Below are 18,368 nucleotides of genomic sequence, written 5' to 3' on the forward strand. Positions count from 1 at the left end.
CATAAATACATTTAATGGTAGATAGTGCCTTCCAAGTCATTTGTTTCATAGTGATGTTGGATGTCTGAGCTGGGAGAACCTTGGAAATCAGTGGTCCAAACCATACATTTTAAGGTGAGAAAAATAGGGTGATAGAGCCACGGAGACAGCTGGGAGCTGAAGTGAGACAACCCACCACCCTGCTTCCAGGGCAGGACATCAGGAGGATGGAGATCCAGCTCACAGGTACTTGCTGAGCCTCTCTTCTGGGCTTCCTGCTGATTCCAGTCAGTCATCAACTTACCACCTCAAGCGGCCATGGAGAGAATCGGATTTAATTGGTTTAGGGTAGGGCTCAAGCACTAGGATTGTCTGGAAAGCTCTTCAGCATAACTTGAAAGTGCACCCAGTGTTGAAAGTCACTGTCCTGTGTGTTTTTGATCCTGCGCTTCTTTTCCCCTCTCCATCCATCCCATTGCCCTAGTCAGACCACCAGGTCCTCTTGATTGTGGCAGTGTCCCGACTGGTCTCCCCACCTCCCTGTTTGTCACGGTGAACACTCAGGACAGTGTTTCTAAAATGCATGTTGGGATATGCCCCTGCTCCAAACCTGCAGTGACTCCATCACTGTGTGGCTGCATGGAAGGCCCACGCCCCTCACACAGCATGAAGGCCCTCTGGGTCGAGCCCCGCCCATTTCTTTGGCCTCTCTCCAGGCTGCTCTGGAACCCCTCCCTTCGTGATGGACAATACTAAACTGTAGAAATGCCTTGTGCCTCCAGTGAGCCATTCTCTAGATCGGGAATGCTTTCCCCTCCGAGTCCTGGAGCAGTGCCTGCTCAGCCTTGAAGAGGAAACTCAGGGGCCCAACTTCCATCCCAATTTAGGGTCTAGAAGCAGGACAGCATCTAGGGTTTTCCTGTTCTTAAGCGGTTTCTGTGACCTTTGCCCCACTAGCAGGTGAACTGAGGGTAAGGACCACACCTTCTCCATCCCTATCATGTGGTATGTCCTTGATGCACCCTGGTGAAATTAATGGCCTCACGGTGCTTTCCCAAACCCAATGCAGACTAACGCAGGTAGAATGTTTCCCACAGATGTCCCTAAGAGGTATATAATAGGTAGTTAATAAGTACTTCCCCAGCCCTGACTAGTGTGGCTTGCTTGGAGCATTGTCCCCTGCACCAGAGGGTTGAGTTCAATTCCCGGTCAGGGCACATACCCAGGTTTGATCCCCGGGGCCCATATTGCAACCTATCAATGTTTTTCTCTCTCCTTCTCTCTGAAATCAATTAAAAAAAATACTTGCCAAATAGTTACTTAAAACCATTTCCAACCAAAAAGGCCACACTTACTCTGATGTTTCCATTATAAATATATTTTTTTAAATTTAGCAATACTGATTAACACAGAAAACAGATTTAATTCATGGAATTGTGCATATGGTCATCAGTTACATTGTGACATGTTAATTTCTTTATCATTTATTGGCACTGTCAACAGAATACTGTAAACAAGATCACTTTGTATGCATACGTCGGCGATGCTCCCTAGCTATGGTTTTCTACCATGAGCTAATATATAGACAGATAGGTACAGATACATTACTGTGCACAATTTTGCATGGTTACTGAGTGTCAGTAAAAATTATAAAAAAACACCCATTTATAATAAAAGGGAGGATGTGCTAAGACTTGCTATTACTGGACCTTGTTTTCTGTAAAAGTGATGAGATTTGCTAGAGACATTTACTAAACTCTATGGCACTAATGTATGATGGACCCATTTCCAGACCCTTGGCCACAGAAGCACTTCTCCCTGGGCTCTGCCCCACTTGGTAATCTGTCCACTGCCCCCCTCCCCCGAGTTTTCACCAACCTCTTCCAAGTTCCTACTATCTTGAGCTCTGCTGAGAATTCTTCTCCTTGAAATTTTTCCAGCCAGACCCCATGCTCAAAAGCAGATGTCTCAGGAACTCTTTATGCCCTGAGCCAACAAGAACTTGATAAATGGCTTGAAAAGTTTTACGAGAATAACTTCTCTTAGTAAGGAATGAATAAGCCTGGAAATGACTTTCTAGATGAAGCAGTTTCATTTTTCTGTCGATGCCCTCTGAGGACAGAACAAACGATTGGAGCCGCTCTCTCCACCAAAGAGAGCCAAGTTTCTGGTTATGCCTTAGCTTAAACACCGCCTGGACTCCAGGAATCTTATTTTATGTTTGCATCCAGTGCTAAAGTTCTTGGGAGAAATCATACTCATGCCGATGAATGAACTGTGGTTTGGTTTGTATTTTGCTTGTTAAGTAAGTCCTTGCTTGAATCCTGGGCTATTGCCTGTTGAATCTGGATCCCCAATCAAAGGTGTGGGACCATGAACTGGTAGGTCTTTGCACATGCTGTTCCCTTTCTGCAGCACTGTTCCTTGCCTTGTCTGTCTGCAAAACCCTGCTCAAATGTCACTTTCTCCTTGAAACCTCCTCTGACCCTTAGGTGGATTGAGGCACTCCCTGATATTCTGATGTTCCTATGTACATACCTCTGTTACAGCACTTGCCACTCAGCTTTAGTGATTGGTTTAAGAGTCTGTTGTCCACAGTAGGATGTGAGTCCCTTAAGAGCAGGGACCATGTTTCATTTTAGGTTGGTAATCCTAGTGCTCAGTACAGGGCCAGGGACAGAGTGGGTATTTAATGCAAGTTTCATGAATGACTGCCTGAATAAAGAAATATACAAATGAGTGAAACCTCGCAGAGAGGGGGAGGCACACAGCTCCATTTAGTTGGCAGCGTGAACACTGCAGAACTCCTTTAAAGCAATGGATTGGCACTGACTGCAGGAATGCAAAGGGAACCGGAGCTCACAGGTCTGTCCATGGCTATTCAGCATGTTAGTGCCTTTTGTTCTCAAGAGACACAGGTCGGTGACCAAGTCTGCTGAAGAGTGGAAGCTGGAAAAACCACTTTGTGATCTTTGGATGATTAGTTATTAAAAGAGCAAAGTGCTGAATGGATAACCTTGATAGGCTCATCTCCCCAAACGGTCAACCAAAGCATCAGGAGATGAAGTGACTTCCTTTTGGACAGAGGATGTGACAAGCCAGACTTTGTCACCTTCCCACAAACAGTCCTTCATTGCTGTAGGAGCACCGGATGCTCTTTTCAGGAGCCTGTGAACTCCTATCAGCTCCAAGCACGCCTAGCCTTCAACAGAGTTCCCTTAGCCTTAGCCTTGGTGCAGTTAAGCCTTTAGTACCATGTGCCTGTTGCCCCAGGCCCTGGGCTCACGCTCCCAGAAGACTGGCTTGTGCTTCTGCTCTTTTGGCTCACGTGTGTCCCTGTGTGCCCCCTGCTTAGGCTACAGTTTTGTTTCCAGAGGTCTTGGTTGGCATTTAACAGAAGGAGAGAGCTTGGGGGAATGGAGGACGGCAAGTAAGGACCATCCGTGGTGCCACCCAGAGAGTCTCCAAAGCCCCATCAAGGACAGAATTCACAGTTTACAGGAAACCCCCAGATGCACTGGGAGGAGTGGCCTAAGTCTTCAGCAGGTGGGGAGACCCCTTCCCACACCCCCTGGCTCAGTCCTAATGTTCCTACAGTCTTGCCTTCATATGACCTACCCTGTCCTTGACTGAACTGTGTGTGGGCATGCTCAGAGCTCCAGGGGTTGAATGGGGGGTGTATGTTTGCCCAGGGTGAGGGAGCCAACATCCTCGGTCACACAATATGGCACTTGAGAGGGACAGGAACCCAGGAGTCCCAGCCACTAGTCCCAGGAGCAGGGATCCTTCCCTTGACTGGCTTCCAAAGATATTGTCGGGGTCAAGGGTGGGCAGATATATGGCCAGGACCCTCACGGCCCATCCTAAGACTCTGTCTGAGGCTCAAACCAATGGGCACCATTGGCTCTGCAGGGAGGAAAACCAAAACCAGTCTCTCCATCCTCTCCCTCCCCCAAGCCACCCCAAAGGTCCCCTCCCACACACCACCCTTCAGTTGATGCATTCTCCTCTGATACTTTAAGTGAAAACATGAATTAGGCAAACTAATCAATTTGACAACTGTTGAGATCAGGGCTTTCTCAGAGCGCAGTGGAAATGGCTTCTTTACTTGAAGTTAGCTAAGATGTCGCTGAAGATATTGAGGAACAGGTGTGCGTGGTGATCCCTGAAGACCAGAGTGGGGCGGAAACGGATGGATTTGTCACCACAGCCCCCCAACACCACGCCTGAAAGAAATGGCAGGCCGCCAGTTAGGAGCTTGGGGTCACAGTCACAGGCTGTGAGAGCCAAGAGGGGGCTGCACACAGGGAACCCCCACCCAGCTATGTCATTCTCCCCATCCGGCTTCCAGCTGTCCTGCCTGCCATCCCCCATCCATCTGCATTCCCTTTCTCTCTTCCTTCAGCCATTTCATCCCTCATTCTCCCCCCTCCCCCCTCACTCCTGCTCCGCTGCCCTGAACGAGGTCTGGGATAGAGAAATCCTGAGATAAGTCCTCGCCTTCCAGAGACTCCCGGTGCGGTGGAGACAGGACATACTAACCACGTAAATTACAGAAGTGAGGCAGGTCAGAGGCATGCATGTGGGCAGAGCTTTCCCTGAGGAGGGACAGACGCCTATTTATGTCCACTCCTGGTCACCTTACCTTTGTTCCTGGCTATTAAAATGAGTTTATTCCGTATGGACTCATCTGGGGTATCGAAGGAGCAGAAGGTGCCTCGTCCCCTCACTCTGCTGATGAACTGGGGGTACCGGGCCTGCAGTGGGGAAACAAGGCTGGCATCAAAGCCTGTCACCCTGTACCAGCCAGTTCAGGGGCTATGGTTCCTCAGTGCTCCCAGGGTCTAGCCTTTGGGCCTCTGCATAGACTGGCAGGACCAGTGTGGGGTTCGGAGCTCTGGTTTTGGAGATGTCCAGTCCTGGGTACAAAACCAGGCTTGGCCTCTTTCTCACTGTGCGACCTTGGACAAGTCTTTTAAGTGGCCTCAGTGTCCTCTTCTGTAGATGGAAGGATATAAATGTTATTGATCCCAATGTGCTATGGAAAGAGTTGAGTGGGACGAGGTTTAAAGCCCATGGCCTGGCACTTGGTAGGCACTCAGTAGATATTAGCCATCTTTATTTATTAGCAATTCTTCTGGAAAACTGATTGATTCTTTTTTTTTATCCTCACCCGAGGACATTTTTCCATTTTTGTTTAGACAGAGTGGGAGGGAGATTTTGTTTAGACAGAGTGGGCTGTCTCCCACGTGACCCCAACCAGGGTCGGGGATGAATCGCAACTGAGGTACGTGCCCTTGATCGGAATCGGACCCATGACTCATTGGTCCATGGGCTGATGCTCTAACCACTGAGCAAAACTGGCCAGGGCGTGATTGATTCTTCTAAGAAAAAGAGCTCATCCTCACTCAAGGCTTTGAGTTTGGGATGAACAGTGGCCCCCTCCCCAGATTTATGTTGACTTAGAACTTGTGAATGTGACCTTGTTTGGAAATAGGGTCTCCACTGATATAATCAGGTCACAGTGGATTAGGGTGGGCCCTAAAGCCTGTGATGGTGTCCTTATACGAAGAGGAGAACTTGGTCACAGACACAGAGAGAGGGGAGAACACCATGTGAGAACAGAAGCCGAGAGGAGAGGGATGCAGCTACCAGCCAAAGAACCCCACGGCCGCCCGGCAGCCCCGAGGCGCTAGCGGACAGGCCTGGGAAGGATTCTCCTGCAGGAATCGGTATTGCCCATGTCCTATTTCAGACTTCTGGCTTCCAGAACAAGGAAAACAAATGCTTGTTTTAAGCCACCCAGTTTGTGGTCATTTGTTAACGCAGCCCCAGGAAGCAATACAGTCACCCAGAGCGAAGGATCTCGGTTCCTCCCCACTCTCCATCGTCCATGTGAACGGATAACCCCAAATACGTTCAGGCACCGGGGGCAGAGATGGTGGACAAGCGTCATTTTGTTACAGCCCCTTGGTAAAAACTGGAGGTAAAGTCACATTCCGGTGAAGGCACTCTGCTAGACACCTCCCCGCATGATCTGGACTCCACACTGCACTCGTGAAGGACCTGTTTTGGTCTCCACAGGAGAGGAAATGAGCGTAGAAGACAAACCGGCACTCACTCTATTCATCCTTGCACTTGCTGTTGGCTGGGAGCTAGTGACTTGAACACATCCTCTCTCCCATCAGAGTGTGGAGGCCAGGAACAAGGTCTCTTCCATTTGGACACCCCTTTGTGGCCCTTGTGACACACACGCACACACACACACACAATAGGACATAGTAATCGTTTGATTAATTCATGCAGCAGTGGAAATCCCCATTTCCTCCTCACTGTATGGCTTTGCCTGCTGCATCTAGGCCTTCACATCCACACGCGTCCTGTTGTCTCACCCACTTGTCTAGATCCCTGGGTCAGGGCATTCCTGCAATCTTACCTCCTTGCCTATAGCTTTGTAGGGCCCAGATGAGGATGCCTAACTGCTCCCATCCCTGTAAATGAGCCGGCTCAGGGCTCCTAAAAACAAGATGTCTGTCTTGGTTGGCTCTGGGATGTTTCCACGGAAGCCTTTTTTGTGCCACCATTCTCCATATGGAACCCACTGTGGACCCTGAGAATGAAGGGGTTCTGGTGGCTAACTGGGCTCAAATTAAAAAACAACAACAACAAAACCCAACAACAACAACAACAAACCCCAGAGCCTAACAGCCATTTCTACACAGGAGCCTCTCACACAAACTGCACTCGGAGAAGCTTGCACTGGCTGCCTGTGCTGTTCCTGTCCTCTGAGCCCCCTCTGAAGGAGCTCCTGGAGTCCAATTTCAACCAACAGGACTGAGGCTTTCCCCATCCAATTGGAACTGCACAGCTCCAACCAACCAGAGCAGCTCTATTCTGACCAATTAGGACAGTGCCTTTTGGACCAATCAGACTTTTAGGATTTGGACTCCTCATTTGCATGAGGACAGACCAATCAGGGACGGGGTGGGGGTGGGGACTTCTGTCTATATAAGCCAGCTCCCCTCTAGCTCTGGGAGTGGACTTTCCTTTTCTATGGAAAACTGAAGACTCCCTTTCTCTAGCTGACCAGCGTGGCAGAGCAAGCTGGCATGGAATGGAGAACAGAGGAATGGAGCAGAACAGACCAGCGAGGAGCTGGGGATTCCTGTTGGCACTGAACTGGTGCCAACAACCATCAGTTGACATCACTTTGGGAAACACTTGTCTTCAGATCAGGACAGGGAGCAGCCACGTTTGCGACAGCCCAGAACAACCAGATCTCCACCAAGCCAGGGCCTGGTTGCATCATCAACCAGGGAAATAAAGGACACCTGTCACTTATCCTATACCACTGGAGGACAGTGAAAGAGCACCCCGGCGGGAAGGAAGGGACTGACCCATTGCAGGGGCTTTTCTAGTGCCTGCTCCTATCCAACCTCAGTTCAAATGCAAACCCACCCCAAGAAAAGGAAAAGAAATTCTACCCAGAAGTTCTTAGTCCTCTGAACAGCCACACTAACCCCTTCAGTCTTTGTAACCAGGTACATCTGGGTTTAAAAAGCTGGCTCCCTCGCTGCTGGCCACCTTTCCAAGTCTCCCTTTTCTTATCCAGAAAATAAGGATAATCACATTTTCCTAAGTTCGAATTGCTCTGAGTTAGGGTTGCCAGGTAAAATACAGAATGCCCAGTTAAATTTGAATTTCAGAGAAATAACATAACTTTTTAGTATAAGTATGTCCCAAATGTTGCATGAGGTATATATTTTTATGCTTAAAAAGAAAGTTGCTGTTTTTCAAAGTAAACAGGCATCCTGTGTTGTAATTTGCTAAATCTGGCACCCTGCCTGAGGGCCAGGTGTGGTCCCTGGAGCTCCTGCCTCTTCACCTGCTGGAGGAGCAGGTGCGAAGCCATGCTGGAGGTCTCAGAGGCTACCCTGGGGGCCCTGGGAGCCATGGGTGGGTTCCTGGGAGAGTTGGGGTAGGGCCGCGCTGGGTGGGTACCTGGAGGTCCAGCAGCCCCGTGAGCAGGGCCTTCCCGGCGTGGGTTGCATTATTCAGCAGGTCCTCCCGCTTGATGACATTGATGACCTCGGCCAGCAGCAGGTTCTTGGATGGGTCCCCCAGCCAGGTGTTAAAGATCCGGTATGGCTGGAACAAGGCACGGGGCATTGGAAAGCTTCACACACAGACACACCCTGCAGGGGCCCACTTCCCCAGACACACCTTGGCTCCATTTAAGAAGAGAGAAGCTAACTCAGCATCTACTAAGGGCGGGGAGGGAAATGGTCACACCTATTATCTCATTGAATTTTTTCCATAACAACAGCCCGATAGGGAGGTATGACTATCAATATGACTATCAGGGAGACTAACTCCTCCAGGTGCTGGAGAAATCAAGAAAGTTGGCCCTTAACCGTGATCTTCATTTTATAGAGGAGGAAGTTGAGGTTCTGAGAGGCTAAGTGATTTGCCAGACAAAGTATAGCTCATAGGTGGTGGACTCAGGAGTGGACTGAGGGCAGTCTGGTGAGACCACCGATTTGTTCCTCCGTGACTTAGGGTGTCAACGCAGCCAACGAGAACACACTGCCCAGCCTCTCTTGCTGTCGGGAGTGGCCATGTGACCAGATCTGGGTCAGAATGTTAGAAATAGAAGTGTTGTGGGATTTCTGGGAAGGCCACCAAAGATAAGGAGAAGGTCACCGTGCTTCCCTCCTTTGTCCTTCCTACGGCCTAGAATTGGGATGTGATGGCTGGAACCTCAGGAGCCATTCTGGACCATCAGGCATCCTCGGGGCTGGAAACTACACGCAGGGAGGGTCGAAGGAAGGATCCTAAGCCTTGATAAGTATGTGTGTGTGTGAGAATCCCTATGTACAAATGGTACTAGAGTATAGCACTTAAGAGCAGGGCTCTGGGTTTGAATTCTGGCTTTACCACTTAATGGGCTGTGTGACCTTGGACAACATACTTAACCAATCGGTGCCTGATTCCTCATTAGTAAAATGGGAGAGAAAAACAACACCTACTTGGTTAGGTTGGTATAGGGACTAAAAGTCCATGAGAACTGGGCCAGGCACAGAGCGAATGCTCAGTTCACAGCAGCAGCTATTAGCACACAGTCTTCTAAGAAAAACGAGAAGACTGACAATGGACTGATAGGAAGTCAGCCCTGCAGAGAGAGCAGGGTGATCGTGATCACTGGCTAGTTAAATCGATGGGAACTGGCCTCAGAAAACTTCTGTGACACATCAGGTGTCCACTCAGTTCCTGGTTGGTGAGAATGGAGCAGTTATGAGAAAGCGACGCTTCTTCACCCACATCCCTCCCTTGTCCTGGAGAGAAGGGAAGGGCTGGCACGTACGGCATTGGGCCTGAACTCCTCCTTGTGGAAGAAGCCCCCGGTCATCATCTTCTTGCTGAAGGTCATCACGTCTGCAGGGTCATCCAAGCCCCAGTGCTCATGGGCCCAGAACTTGCCAGTACAGCCCCCTCCTGTCTGGACCTCATCCACCAGGAAGGCACAGCCATGCTGGAGAGAGAGGAGGGAGAAATAAAAACCCATCACCGTCGAACAACCTCCGACCCCTCAGCCAGCCGGAGAGTCCTTGCTTTCTGAACTGCAAGCCAAGCCCATGTTCTTGGACAAAAGCAAACAATCACTTAAGCAGGCAGTTTCACCAGAGCTGCGCCTGCCTGTCGCCTCTGGCTGCTGAGCTGGAACCGAACCAGAACTCCGAACACCCTCTGAATCAGGGCACGGCAGCATCTCGCCTGTTTCCCGTCCCCGAGCAGGCTGACCCGTTCAAGAGGAAGCGTGGCCCAGCCGTGAGACCCACTTCCCCAAACGTCTACATCACCAGGACGATTATTTACTTAGTATTTGTGTTTAAATCAAGTTGCCATACAACCTTCATCTCTGAACTTGCTGGTTGGACGGGCCATTGTACATGCAGAACATTAAAACAAACACGATAGTCACATAATGTCTGTTCCTTTTGCCCCTGTTGAATGTGGACCACACTGGGCTGAGAGATGAGGTGGAGGTCTCCAGAAAGGAAAGGGTGGAGGCTCAGGCCTTTCCAGAAATCTGTTGATTACGAAAGCCTCTGACTAAGGTGGCAGATTGGATGGAGGCTGGTTTTGCAATAAGATTTCAAGAAAGAATTCTCTCTCTGCCCCCACCCCCAACTTCTCTACCCGTGAGGCCAGCAGGCAGTCTCTGGACATCTGGAAGTTTACAAGGACTCCAAAGCCACCCTTTGCCCTGGGAATCCGGCTGGAAATGGCCTGAGACCCCATCCAACCTTGGCCCGTGCACTGACCTTCCTGGAGATATCTCTCAGCTTCCGGAAGAAATCGTCTGAGGCGTGGTTGTCTCCACCCTCAGACTGGATGGGCTCCACGATGATCCCGGCCACTGTCCTCTTCTTTTTCCGATATTTCACAATCAGATCCTCCACCTGCAATCCAAAGCGGGAAGTGACAATGGCTCATGGAGGCACTTGAGCAGCACCCATGGATGGGCACGTGGGGTCCCACCCACGCGATGAAAATGTGTTTGTGTGCACTTCCGGTGAAGACTGGGATACCCACTCAGAGCCACACGTGTGGATGGGGATGTGTCCTGCCTAGGCCCTGGGTTAGCCCCTGCAGGGATGCAGACTGCTGACGCAGAGCAAATTCTTTAACTTTCTGAAGCCTCACTTTCCTGATCTGTGCAATGGGCACGCTGACAGCAGCAATTGTTGTTATTGTTATATTATTATTATTGGTAGGAGAGTCCTTTCTGTGCAGAATTTGGGATGAATATTTGTTTGTTTAGAAAGCTGAGACCAAACTCATCTATCGTGATAGAAACCCAAGCAGTGGTTGCAGAGCGGGTGGGGTAGGGTGGAGGTCCTGGACTGACTCCTCAGACTGACCCACGGAAATTTTCCAGGGTGATAAGATGCCCTTGACTGGAGTGATGGTTACATGGGTACATTTATTGTTAAAACGCATTGAACTAGGCATTTAAATGAGTGCATTGTACAGTTTGTAAATTATTTTAATAAAGTTGAAATAGATTTTTTAAAAACCTGTTAACAATGATGGGGTTGTAAGAAAAGCACCTCATTGTCTCTATATTGCTTGAACTCTTGTTATAATATGGGCATTACCTTATAGATAATTAAAGAGTAGTCATTGTGATACTTGATTAATAATTTAATAAGTATACATAATTAAAAAACCCCAAACCATACACCGAGAGAGAATGACAAGGGCGCTCTTTCTCTGTTACGCAGAAGGAAGGAGAAAGCTGCTGTCTGGATGACGACTGAGGCCTCGGCCTCCACCGTGTCCCCACGGGGGCTCTGAGACGCGTCTCTGCTTTCAGAGAACCGCTTGCGAGGCGTCATCGCGCGGCTCTGTTCTCATCTGTTCGGTGCTGTTTCCTGCGAGCTGCACTCTCCAGGACGGTGGCCCCGAGCCACGTGTGGCTGCCGGGCACTTGCAGTGCAACCGGCCCAAACTGACACGTGTCGGAGTGTAAAACACACCCAGGATTTCACAGGCTTAACGTGAAGAAAAGAATATGAAACTGTCTCATCGATCATTTTTTTAATCCTCACCCGAGGACATTTTTACATTTATCTTCAGAAAGAGCGGGAGGGAGAGAGAGAAACATCGATGTGAGAGAGACATCGACTGGTTGCCACTCACATGACCCCAGCCGGGGCCGGGGACAATCTGCAACTGAGGTACCTGCCTTTAGTGGAAACTGAACCCGGGACTCTCTGGTCTGTGGGCCAACGCTCTAACCGCTGAGCCAGACTGGCCGGGGCTCTCATTGATAGTTTTTAAGTATTAGTTACATGTTGACGTGATACTATTTTGGATGGATTGGGTTTCATAAAGTATTATTAAAATGAATTTCAGCCCTGGCCGGTTTGGCTCAGCGGTTAGAGCGTCGGCCTGCGGTCCGGAGAGACCCGGGTTCGGTTCCCGCTAAGGGCACGTACCTCGGTTGCAGTTTGTCCCCGGCCCTGGTTGGTCGTGCGGGTGGCAGCCACTCACGTGTCCCTTCACGTCGATGTTTCTCTCTCTCTCTCCCTCCCACTCTATCTGTACAAGAAATGGAAAAATATCCTCGGGTGAGGATAAAAAAAAAAAAAAAAAAAAAAAAGAATTTCACCCATTTCTTTTTACTTGTACAAAATGTGATTCTTAGAAAGCTGTAATGACATCTGTGGCTTGCCTTATATTTCTATTGGACAGGCTGTACTAGACTCCATTATCTTGTCTCTCTTATTTCCCACAAAATACCCAGCACCTAGCACTTTGCTGCGCACCTAGTAGGCACTAACTCATACATGAAAAGAGTGCTGTGGCCCGGCTGGTGTGGCTCAGCGGTTGAGCGTCGACCCATGCACCAAGAGCTCGCCGGCTCGATTCCCGGTCAGGACACATGCCCAGGTTGTGGGCCTGATCCCCAGTCGGGGTATACAGGAGGTGGCCGATCGATGTTCTCTCTCATCAATGTTTCTGTCTCTCTCTCTCCCTCTCCCTTTCTCTCTCTCTAAAATCAATAAAGGAAAAAATATTAAAAATATGTTAAAAAAAAACATCAAAAAAGAGTGGTGTGCTTAAGAGGAAACCAGCCTCAAATTAGCCTTGAGCTCAAATCCCAACCGGAAGAGTGAAAGCCATTTCCCCCAGCAACAGAATCCCTCCGGTGTCTTACGTGGAACCCCAGTACATGGCAGAGGGTTGAAATGGAGGCACGGTGACAGAGGTCCGTGTCCTCAGCCCTGCCCTGCCCCCTGCCCCGCGAGGCTTCCGAAGCAGCCTCAGGCCCCGAGAGAAGGCTGAAAACCGGGGGCCCAGGAGCCTGTGCAATCACTTCTTCTCCGAGCTGCCCCGTGTTCTGCCCGTCAGTTCATTTTCTCTTTTCCAGAATCACTGAACATTGCCTCTGAAGAAACGTGGTACCGAAATTGGTACCAGTAGGGGGGTGAAGGACGCGGGGTGGCAAAATCCACGTGCCATTACCTCTCTGGATATGGAACACTGGGGTAGAAGCCTCTCTGCCCCGATGTCCCTCCCGGGGAGTGCCGTGCAAGCCCCAGATAAACTCTTTGGCCCTCTTCTCTGGGGCGAAGTGCTGGGGTGGCGAGGGTAAGGGACGGGGATGGGGGAAGGGACTGGAAGGGCCGGGTGATACCTCTTCTAGGCAGCGGGCCTCTTCTTGCTGGTTCTCCTTCACAAACTCCTCCAGAGGGTACTTCAGCCGTGGGAATGGTGCAATGGGCCAGTCGAAGGAAGGGATGTCGATCTTGTGAATGGCTTTGGAATGCGTGGTTGCTAAGCAACCTAGGCCCCCCCCAAAACAGAAGAGAATCGTTGGTTTGAGGGAGCACAGTGAAGAGTCTTCAAAAAGGAGATGATGGGCACTGCAAGCCAAGACCTCAAGTGCCCAGGGAGGCCTGTTGCCTGCAGAATCCCAGTTCCTGTAACAGCCTGAAGCCGAAGCCGAACCTGTGAGCTGGGTGTGTGTGTGTGTGTGTGTGTGTGTGTGTGTGTGCGCGCGCGCGCACTGCTTTCTCATTCATCACAGATTAAGCACAGGCTTTGCAGGTAGAGAGACAAAGGTTCAAATCCTGGCTCTACCACTGTATGACCTTGGAATGTTTCTCTCCTTGCTGAGCCTCAATGTCCCCATCGGCAAAGAGGCAATAATAATCCCCACTCTGCAGAGCGGTGTGGAGTCAATGAGACAAGGTGGGGTAATCGCCAACTCGAGATCAAAGGCAGCCGCCGCTATTGCTTCTGCTATTATTGCTAACTCCCACCTTGGGATCCCAGTGGCCCCTCCTTACCCATGGTCCTCCCGTGGAAGGCACCCATGAAGGAGAGGATGCTGTAGTCGGGGCAGCCAGGGGCCTAGAAACAAGAAACAGTGGTTATTGGGGCGGGAGGGAGGGGAGGAGGGTGTCAATGGGGGGAAAATGAGAAATATCTGTAACAAAAACAAATTAATAAATAAAAAATTTTGAAAAAAAGAAATAGTGGTTATTGGTCATGGCTGTGAGTAGTGGGGGGCTCTGTGGTGGCCCCCCAGAATGTGGAGGAGCACCCAAGTCTATCAGAAGAACCAGACATCCCTCCTCAGGCCGAAGTCACAAACTGGACCCCTGCTTCTATAGCCGGGCAATAGATGTTTTGCCCACATGGTCCCCCTGAATATTTTTAATCAAGAGATTTCACACAAATATCTGAACTGTCTTAACTTCTGTACCATTTGGGCCCATTTGTGTCGCACAAGCCTGAAGTCTGGGCGAGCGTGCTGCCCCAGGGCCCACTGCACACCTGTCTCCCTTGCACCACCAGCCACCTGCTGGGCTGCCTGGGGCTTCCGAATTTCCAACCTGTCTGCAGGCTCTTCCCTCTCCTACTGGCTCTGCCCCGGCTCCAGACCGTGTCCACAGCAACCAGGTGGGCCAGGTGCTGATGGTGCCCCCCACGACAGGAGGCTGAGTGGGCACCTCACAGGGAATGAAGGCCCCAGGCCTCTGGAGCAGGTCTGCTGGGCCAGAGCGGGAGGGTGGGAGGACCCCCACCTTTCTGTCTCCCCAGGGCATCTGCCCTTGTGTTCAGGAGGGACACCTGAACTCCCCGCCCCCGGTGGATGGCTCAGCTGCATTGTTTCCTGAGCCTCCACCAGGCAAGGAATCACCCAGAGGCAACCCCGGGGACCCCAGTGTCTGGGAATTCGATTCAGCATGCTCCGTGGCTGGCTGACCTCCACCAGGTACCCGGTCGCTCTGAGACCTCCTCCCACAAACTCCAGTGTATGTCTTGTCATTTCTCTTTGTTAAGGAAAGGAAACATTTTTTTTCTTGTTCCTTTGTAGAAATGTAATATGTACACATCATCACACATCTTTGGTTGTAGACATTAAATAGGAGGAATAAGATCTAAAAATATTGGTGGACTAGGATGTGCACGGATATCAGATGAGAAAGAGGCAGGGCACAATCCATTTCTTTAAAAAAACGGCCAGAAGAAAAAAAGAACAAGCTTAAGTTTATGTAGGTTTGTATGAATATGGAGAATAGTATGGCTCTATTGCTAGCAAGAGACAAAATTAGGAATAAAAAATTAAGAAAGCACAAAAGAAAAAACACAGAACAAAATAAAACAATCTCACCACCCATAGGCACCCCATTATAAACATGTGAGCAGGATTTCTTGTAGTAATTTCCTGTATACTTATTTACAGTGTCCATACAATTTACATTCCACTGTTTTCACTAAATTATAGCACACGTGTCTCTAGGCAGAGAAAAACCTTTCTAACTATTTCAGCTGCAGGATAGCGCAGTGTACGCAGTGCGTAACTGAGTCAGTGCCCCTTGGTTCTCTCTCTCTCTTTTTTTAAGTCCTCACCCAAGGATATTTTTCTATATCTTATCTTCAGACAGAGTGGGAGCCAAAGAGAGGTAGAGAAAAGGAGAGAGAGAAAAACATCAATGTGAGAGAGACACATCGACTGGTTGCCCTGGCACGACCCCGACCAGGGCCCAGGATGAGCTGCAGAGGTACGTGTCCTTGACTGGAATCAAACCCGCGACTCATTGGTCCGTGGGCCGATGCTCTACCACTGAGCCAAACTGGCCAGGGCCCTTGATTCTCTTTTAATCAGCAGGCATTTCTGTCTAAATCGCAGTGGGCCCCATATGTGAAGGGGGAAGACAGGCTGGTTGAAGCTGGTTGCAGAGCTTGGATCTACCTACTTGGTTTTCCTAGTGGTCCCCACCTCTGCTGTGCCCCACAGCGAGTGGCCGCCCTGGTGACTCCGGGAACCGGTACACTTAATCCCACTTTCCCTATTACTGGAGATATATATATATATATATCTTTTTGGTGATTGTTACTCTCAACATGTGTTGGCATTGTATGAATATGTACATGTGTGTTGGCATTTTGGATTATTCTAGAGAGTACATTAAAGCCCTCCTTAGATGGGTTAAATTCACGCAGTTGTCCTGGGAAAACTGTCCTGGGTCGGGAAGAGCTCTGCTTTGCTTAATACCAGGGGAACGAACTAGGGAGGCAGAATGCTTCGGGGCCCCTTGTGAGGGACTGAATGTTGATGTCCCCCCAAATAAATACATTGAAGCCCTAACCTCAGTGTATTTGAACATGAGGCCTTGGGGGGTGATTAGGGTCAGATGAGGGGATGAGGGGCCCCATGATGGGATTAGTGTATTTGTAGAAAGAGGCAGAAGTGAGCTTGCCAACTCTCTCCCAGACACAGAAGGACACAGCAGGAAGGCAGCTGTCTGCAGGCCAGGAAGAGATCCTGCCTTGGGGGACCAAATCAGCTTGCACCTTGACCTTGGGCTTCAGCCAGCCTATGGCATTTGCTAGGGCAGCCTGTGCTGACTATTTGAGAAGGACAGGGTCCATTAACTAGTGTCAGCCTGAGGGGCGCTGTCCGCTTACCTGGTTGACCATGCACGTTTCCAGCTCCTCTTTGGAGAAACCCGTTTGACCCCTTTCCTTGCTCTGAGGAAACAGAACAGAACAAAATCTCAGAGATGCTCTGGGGTAGGAGGGGCTTCCACTTTCCACTCAAACCCAGAGTTAGTCCAGACAACTACACAGTGCTCTCTCAAGAGTTGATCTTATATGTTGATTGAGGAATAGAGTGAAGAAGTAAAATGAAGTCACTGTCTTCAAGCTGCTAAATTATTAATTTCACGTGGGCTGAGGCATAAGGACACAACTATTCTCGTTTTAACTGACTCTGGGAACTTAAACTTTTGAATCCTCCAGTCCCACGTCAATACCTGGATGTACATCAGTGTGTTCGTTGTGAGTTGGTTGTGCATCAATGCCTGGACATACATCAAACCTTCAAAATGACCTCAAGAAGATGTTACATTGTCTAGACCACCAGACATCCGACAGTTACCATCTTGGACCAATCCAGGGGCTAGAATGCAGAACTGATTCTTCTCAAGAATGTACTTTTTACTATAAAACTCCCAGACTTTTCTTTCTTCTTTGGAACACTCTGGATATTGCCTAGTAGTGTTTCTGGTTTGTAAACCTTAAGACTCTTGAATAAATTTTTGTTATTTTATTTCTAGTCAAAGCCTCCTGACTCTCTGAGTATGTTCAACACTCGTGAGATCGTTAATTGTGCTTGTGATGAAGTACATAGGTAATTACATAAGGTGCGTTACTCTTCTATTAACAACAACGAAGATCTGCTGAGGTGGTGTATGTATGTTATTCCAGGTAACTTAGTGTGATTGCATTGGGTAAGTTTGGTGCTGAAGGCTTGGCACTTGGCACCGTTCCCCACTGGATGTTTGGAAAGCCCCGTCAGGCAGTGGTCCCCTCTGGATTTTGAGTGTTGTCCCTGATGTCCAACACTCTAGCCAGCTGGGATGAACAGTAGGACTGGGGGTGAGTGTGTGGCTGGGTGCTGGGGAGCGTGTGTGTGTGTGTGTGTGTGTGTGTGTGTGTGTGTGTCTTCGTGCCTGAAACCTTACCCGGTACCACATGAAGATGGTCTTGAAGGCATTTTCATTGGAGCAGGAGCCACAGGCCATGGTAATGATCTGGGACATCCCTTTGGGAGCCACCTGCAGGCAGAGAAACAGCTGTGGCCTCAGCTCCATCTCGACTCCCCCTCCCCCAGCTGGCGCCCGAGGAGGCAGAGGGAGGCTGGGACCACACCAGGGATGTCCTTGAAGCAGTCGTCCTGGTGACTGGGATCGGCTCTTCCAGGGGTGGAAAAGCCCAGGCAGGGGAGCAGAGAAGATAAAAGGTCGAAGAAAAGCCTAGTTTATCCCTCCTGACACAATTGCCACCCCTCAAGACACCCACATTTTGTAGGTGAGAAGTCGAGGTTCTGAATGATTCTAATCATTGTAACAACTGACACCGAAATGGGAAGCGGGTTAAAGAACATGCAAACCTCCTATCAAGCGACAAATATTAATTTTTCCTGAGTTCCTTTTTCCCCTGCACACAAGGTATCCCTTGTTTTCTTTAGAAGGAAAAATACGCTTTGTGAACGACACAGCACAAAGAGCAAGCGTGAAGGAGAAACACCCCACCCTAATTGTGTGGCTCACAGTCCTTTCCGTGCCCTGCTGGTGTGGCCTCCAAGAGAAGAACTGTCTTCCAGCAGGGGACCGGGCGGAGCTGGAGGTGGGTCCCGCGGCAGATGGTTGTTCCCAGGACTCATCACTCACCGAGAGCAGGGACTCCTGCAGCTTCTCCACAAAGTTCTCCGGAGGCAGGATTCCCAGGGCAGGTCTGTTGATGAATGTGCTCTGCAAAGGGGCCCAGAGACAAACCGTGACCTCTCAGACCTGACCCAGCTC

The 18,368-nt window shown here is 49.7% G+C and overlaps 1 protein-coding gene across 2 annotated transcripts in view; it reads right to left on the reverse strand.

Moving 5' to 3' along the window:
• Positions 1-3,985: 3,985 nt before the first annotated feature.
• ABAT (4-aminobutyrate aminotransferase) overlaps positions 3,986-18,368 on the reverse strand; it is an 84,255-nt gene continuing 69,872 nt past the window's right edge. For both annotated transcript variants that reach the window (XM_036279352.1, XM_036279353.1), the window contains exons 7-16: positions 18,237-18,317; positions 17,529-17,621; positions 16,471-16,533; positions 13,842-13,905; positions 13,187-13,335; positions 10,305-10,442; positions 9,344-9,511; positions 7,981-8,127; positions 4,625-4,736; positions 3,986-4,205 (exon numbers count right to left, since the gene is read on the reverse strand). In XM_036279352.1, coding sequence (XP_036135245.1) covers positions 4,084-4,205; positions 4,625-4,736; positions 7,981-8,127; positions 9,344-9,511; positions 10,305-10,442; positions 13,187-13,335; positions 13,842-13,905; positions 16,471-16,533; positions 17,529-17,621; positions 18,237-18,317 — 1,137 coding nt within the window. In that variant the 3' untranslated portion in view covers positions 3,986-4,083. The remainder of the gene's footprint in view (positions 4,206-4,624; positions 4,737-7,980; positions 8,128-9,343; positions 9,512-10,304; positions 10,443-13,186; positions 13,336-13,841; positions 13,906-16,470; positions 16,534-17,528; positions 17,622-18,236; positions 18,318-18,368) is intronic.

Source organism: Molossus molossus, unplaced genomic scaffold (genome assembly GCF_014108415.1).
Source record: "Molossus molossus isolate mMolMol1 unplaced genomic scaffold, mMolMol1.p scaffold_m16_p_3, whole genome shotgun sequence".
Taxonomy (NCBI): Eukaryota; Metazoa; Chordata; class Mammalia; order Chiroptera; family Molossidae; genus Molossus; species Molossus molossus.